The 5,897-nt window shown below is 53.8% G+C and overlaps 1 protein-coding gene across 1 annotated transcript; it reads right to left on the reverse strand.

Annotated features, from left to right (window-relative positions):
* Positions 1–1,484: 1,484 nt before the first annotated feature.
* Positions 1,485–5,056, reverse strand: SOX17 (SRY-box transcription factor 17). The gene is made up of 2 exons (XM_081919540.1): positions 4,234–5,056; positions 1,485–2,700 (listed from the first exon to the last, which is right to left on the reverse strand). Exons 1-2 carry the CDS (start codon positions 4,526–4,528, stop codon positions 1,844–1,846), a joined length of 1,152 nt encoding a protein of 383 aa, XP_081775666.1. The 5' UTR covers positions 4,529–5,056; the 3' UTR covers positions 1,485–1,843.
* Between the last annotated feature and the right edge of the window lie 841 nt (positions 5,057–5,897).

Below are 5,897 nucleotides of genomic sequence, written 5' to 3' on the forward strand. Positions count from 1 at the left end.
ATCTCACTAGTGGTGATGTTTTCTAAAATAACTTTCTTTTTCTTTTCACAGTGCTGGTGTTTTTCCAATAGGAATGTGGGACGGGGACCTCAAAGGAAGAGATGAGGAAGTGATCAAGGGAAATCAAAATCAACCTGATTTAATCTGGAACGCTTGATTTCATTGGCGGGCGCCTTGCCGATAAACTTAAAACCATCACGGGACAGATAACTCCTCTTCTTTTCCTGGAACTTGATCCTCCTTTGCAGAGTGGCATTTGCCAACCTGGTCCGACCCCCCCCCACGCCAGTGCTTTAGAGCCCAACTCTCAGCCCCAGCTAACACGACCAGTGTTCAGAGATTGTGGGAGAGCCCAGTAACAGCAGGCGGGCACCAGGTTGACAACGGATTCCTTCTGGAGTACACCCCCAGCCTGGATCAAGCGTTTTGGTGTCCTTACACAAGGTTGTGACTGGGATCACAACCTACCTACACCTCCTACCTGTTCTTCCCAAACCTGTTCATTTATTGCCAGAAATTATTTAAGCGGCAAACACTATTTTGAGAGGAAAGGCAGTTGGAACACCGCCGTCCTTTATTTTCAAACCAGTTGTAGTGGATAATCAAATTTTGCAAAGAAATACCCTTTCTAAAAGGGAAGCTACCTTTTACTAGATCCCCGGGACCTATGAGCCAAAGCCTCATTGGGGGAAGGCAAGAGAGCCCGAGTTTCGGAGTTGCAGAAGGGTGTGGAGTGGAAAATTCGTTTGCACGCAAATCTCTTGACTGCCTTCAGCTTTTTTTCACTTCAGCGGTTTAGTTTAGCAAAGAGTAGCGAGGGGAAAGAAAAATCGTGCGACCCCTGCATCTAGAGCCCTGCTTTAGTGACTCCTCTGGAAAGCTCTCCAGCTGTAGGGAGAAATTGCCTGCATTTAAACAAACTTTCTGAAGTATCTGAAATATTATTACTGTATTTGGAAAGCAGTGGGGTGGGGATGTTGAGATTCCAGTGCCAGTCAGATTATAGTTCAGTAATTGTATGTTCATGTTTACTGCTTTGGAAGATGTCGAGTATCATCGAACTCTCCCCCAAAGTCTAATACTTTTAATATGCCCCCTTATAATTAAGAGATATTGGCTGGAGGTAAAACCGATTCTGCTTTATACACATCTCACTCTACAACCTTCCAGCTTCTAGGCAGAAGTCTTATTAAAAATGCCTACTCCATGATCCTTGTTGCAGCACCGAGGGGACCAGACAAGGAGTGTGAAGTGCGAATTGTTTGACCAGCTCTCCGTTCTCCTGTTTGGCACAGAGGAAGCTGCCTCGGACTCAGCCAGGTCATTGACCCATCTTCCTCCATGTTTTCTACATTGACTGGCAGAGACCCCCCCCCCAGATGTTGCGAGCTGGACAGAGGACCTTCTGCTCTACCTTCCGCAAAGGTGTTGGGTATATTTATATAAACACACGGCGAAGCCCGCAAGAACGACACCATCACTCATAACCACCTGAGTTATTTTATTGCCGAGCTGTTTCCAAGTCAAACGCCTACTGGGGGTTCCCCAAGTCCCACCCCCTTCTGTACAAGGACCCCTTGAAGGAAGCGGGTTCGGAGGCGAAGGGCCAGTTGCCTCGTAGTGAGCTCGAAGGGCAGCCTCGCTGGCTCTGTCCGATGTGGAGGTTACAGAAAGGAGGAAAGGGGGAGAGGGGAAACGAAGGCTCCAGCGGGTACTTTAAAAAAAGACCCCGCTCAAAGTTCCCAGGCCTGGTTTCTAAAAATGTTTCAGTCAATAAATTACAATAAATAGAACCGAGGGATCCAGTCCGCTCCTGCCTCCATTCCAGTCCGCAGAGTCCCTCTCACAGCTCCGGATAGCCTCCCCCTCCTCCCGCGGCTGCGCAGTAGTAAGCGGCGGCAGAGTTCGCCTCCGAGGCCTCGTGGCTCGCGTAGGGAGGGAGGCCCAGTTCGCCGGGCCGGCAGCCGAAGGACAGATACTGCTCGAACTCGGCGCGGTCCACGTCGGCCAGCAGCTCCACGTCATGCGGGGGAAGGTGCTCCAAGCCGACGGCGGCGTCTCCTCGACGGCAGGCTTGCTGCTGCTGCTGCTGCGCGGGATCCTGAGCAGAGGCGTAGGCGGCCACGGGAGCCGCGAAGCGGGCGCGGAAAAGCCCGGCGCTGCTGGCCGCAGGGGCGCCGTTGCAGGGGTACTCGGCGCCGGGGGGCGTCGGGTAGCCGTAGGGCCCCAGCAGGCAGCCGCCTTCGTCGGGCTGGTGAGGCGGGAAAAAGGCGGGCTCCGCGCAGGCGCCGCTCTGCGACTCGGGCTCGGGGGTGGGCAGGTTGTAGCCCCCGAAATGGGCGCCCAAAGCCGGCAGCGGGAGAGGCGCACAGTCTCGGTAGTGGAAGTTCCCGCCGGCGTAGCCCGGCTGCTCGGGGTACGGGAGGCCCAGCCCCTCGCAGCCGCTGCCCGCGTCCATGGACAGCCCCAGCTGGTGCTGCTGCGGGTGGTGGTGGTGCTGCTGCTGCTGTTGCGGCACCGGGAGGAAACCGCTCCCGCCTTCGGCCGCGCCGTCGCCGCGCTTGAGGCGCTTCACCTGCTTCCTCCGCCGCGGCCGGTACTTGTAGTTGGGGTGGTCGCGCATGTGCTGCAGCCGCAGCCGCTCCGCCTCCTCCACGAAGGGCCGCTTCTCCTCCGGGGTCAGCGCTCGCCACGACTGGCCTGTCAGCGCGAGGAGAGAAGGGGGAAAGAAGGTTTCAAACAGGCGCCCACAATTCAGCCTCGGCGGCTGCCAGTCGAATCCCCTCCACCCCAAACCTCGCCACACTCTGCCCGCTGGTCTGCCCTCAGCAAGGCAAGAAAACAAGTCAATTGACAACGCAGTCCTAACATGGAAGTTAACCCCATACAGCCCTCACCCCACACCTCGGCACACACTCTGCCTGCGGGCGTTTTCTCGCCTTGGCGCGGACTTTCCCTCAGGCAGCAAAAAAGTCAGCTGACAGCCTACTCAGAAATGGATTCCATGCTCCAAGGGAAATGGGGATACGACCTTTGCCTTCCACACCACCTCACAGCCTCCTCGGGGATGGGCAATCGGTGGCCCTTCAGGGGTTTCTGGATTCCCAGTTCCCATCAGCGTGAATCAACCATTGGTCAGCGGTGATGGGAGCGGAGGTCCAGCAACTTCCGATGGGCCACAGGTTTCCACGCTCTGCTCAGCAGGGGTAGGCAAGAGGGTTGCACCTTCGTGGGTCCGGCAACCCTCTTCGGAGCCGGGCTGGTTGGTTCTGGCTTTCGGGGGGGATTTCAGGCTGCAGTGAAGTGGCCAGCATTTGAGGGACCACAAGCAGCTTGCTTAATAACTAGAGTCTATGTGACACTTGAATCTAGGCTTAAAACAAGTGTAGCCCCTTCGGGATTCGGGAGGGCAGAAGACTAGTTTATGTGGATAAACAACAGTAGCTGGCCGGCCTCCTCGCGCCCCAGACCCATCAGCTGAGAGGAGCAGCGCCGGCATTACGAAGAAACGCAGGCCAGCCGTCCTCCCGCTTGCGAAAGAGTATTTCCCTTCCCGTTCCCCGTGCCAAAAAAGGCACGTCGGATTATAGCAATGTAAATAAATCTATGTCGCTGGAATCCGAATCTTTGCCGTCGGACCTTCCATTAGCTACGTCGAGGTTTAAGCCTTTTCAGCCCTCCTGCTCCTCTTAGCCAAACCTTTTGAAACTCCCTTAGCCCACCCTGCCTACGTGGTGGGCGGGATCGAGGGCGAGAGCGGCCTGGGAACTGCTGCTGTGCCCCGCGCGCTCCAAGCTCCCGAGTTACTCCTTCGCGTGGCCGAACCAGCTTCCCAGAGAAGGACCCTCCTCTTGCGGAGATGGCATTTGCTTTGGGGTGCGCTCCCGCGCATAAAGGCCAACTCCTAGGAGTCGACGTCCCTTTGGCGCCCCCAATAAAATATTGGAGGGGGCCGCCCCCCCCCGTTGATGGGCATTGCCTTGCACATGGTGTGCTTGCCCCACGTCATGTGATCGATTATGCGGGTAGGGGCTTACCTGCCCCCCAATATATTTCATTCAAGTTGACACATCTGCTTTCACGCAACTACTTGGAACCCCCTTGAATTTACTTCCAAGGGAGCATGCGTGGGATTGTGCTGTTACTCTGTTGTAGGTAACAACAGCAAGGTCTAGGGACTTCCTTTGCCACTGGCATCTTACAGCCCCCCCCCCAAGCCTCCCGGGCACTTACCCAGCATCTTGCTGAGCTCGGCGTTGTGCAGATCCGGGTTCTGCTGCGCCAGCCGCTTGCGCTCGTCCTTGGCCCAGACCATGAAGGCGTTCATGGGGCGGCGGATGCGCGCTTCGCCTTTGGCCCGGCCCGGCCCGCCTTGCTGGCCTGCATCGGCGGCGGCGGCCGCCTCGCCCTTGCCCTTGCCCTCCGGGCTCAGCGACTCTGCCCACGGACACTGCATCATGAGCGGAGGAGGGAGCGAGCACCGTCCTTGGTCGTCGCTGCTGGCGTATCCAGCATCGGGGCTGCTCATTGCCACGCTGCTCCGCCGGACCCACCCGCTCCTTGCCCTCGGTCCTCTTCCTGGCGCCCCCGCAAGGCAAATTGGGACGGCTTGCTGGAAGGAACGCTGGGGAGAGACTCCGAGCGACACTCAGGCAGTCCGCGCTGGCTCTCGACTAGCTGGCGGCCGTCGCCGCGCGGCTTCGTTTAAACTGAGCCCGGGCCAATCGGCTTCGTGGGCGGGGCCGGGGCCCGTCGCAGCGGGCGAGCAGAGGACCAGTTCCATCTGCAATTCACCTGTATGGGAGCTGGCCAGGAGTAACCTTTCCAGCGACAAGTGGATTTTTCCATGACTTGGGGCTACGTGGAAGTAAATTCCATTGAGATCAATGGGATCTACTTTCAAGTTAAGGGCGATTGGGCTCGGAATGAGAGAGACCCGAAGGTGACTCGTTACAGGTGACCGAAGAGGATATCCTTACTTGGGATCACGCTATTTAAGTAGTTTGCTTTTATGGGAAGGAAAATGAACCACTTTCGACCTATTTTATCTGTTTCCTGTCTGCTGGACGTGTTTTCTAGACAGGAAATGTCATTGGTAAATCTGATGGAAGAAATACATTTATAATATGTAAGCGTTACATTTGTACATGATACGTTATCGTGTATCATAATTCGTTAAGTTTTTGTATCGCATAGGTACACGCACACAAGTGGAGTCTAAAATATATATATTTTGTAAATGCAAGTATCATATTTATTACGGAAAACTATGCTCTAAATGTACTTCTTTTGTTTCTCAAACTGCTGTTGATGCTTCAGTTGGTATAATTAATTTAGAGTACTTGAACTTTAACTGGTTCATTTCCGATTATTTCAACAGCAGGAACTCAAGCACGTTTTAAGGGGTTTTAAGTTTTTTTCGCACTTAAGGGATTTCTAACATTTCAGCACAATATTATGCAATGTGTTTTTTACGACGTACATTAATGCACAAAATGAACAAGAGTATCACCTAATAATTTTTAAATGCTTTAAACATTGTAACCTGCTCTGCGACTTGCTGTTGAAGGGCAGGTAATGAATTTAATCATCACCGTCATCATCACACCACCTGACAAACCACTATTGTTAACTCAACATTGCGCGGTTATGTAGGGGGTAATGAAAATCTAGGACACTTGCTTCAAAGAACCGGAAGTAAACGGTACTAATTCCAGCGAAAAGGACTCCCAAGTGTAGCTGTAGGTTAGTATTTACGTTAGAAGGCGATGCTGTTAAACGCACTGATGCTTACATGCTTTGAATTCGGATCTAATGTTTTTTTCTGAAATCAGTGGTACTTATTTCAGCGTAGTACCTTCTTCCCTAAATAGCCTTACTGGAAAATAAGCTCCACA

Source organism: Podarcis melisellensis (assembly GCF_964234715.1).
Source record: "Podarcis melisellensis genome assembly, chromosome: 7".
NCBI lineage: Eukaryota > Metazoa > Chordata > Lepidosauria > Squamata > Lacertidae > Podarcis > Podarcis melisellensis.

Bases quoted from the DNA above. Each gene is read 5' to 3' on its own strand.
- SOX17 (XM_081919540.1), bottom strand. From the start codon at position 4,528: ATGAGCAGCCCCGATGCTGGATACGCCAGCAGCGACGACCAAGGACGG. The intron at 2,701-4,233 runs GTAAGTGCCCGG...TCGCGCTGACAG, and splicing joins CGAGCTCAGCAAGATGCTGG to GCCAGTCGTGGCGAGCGCTG.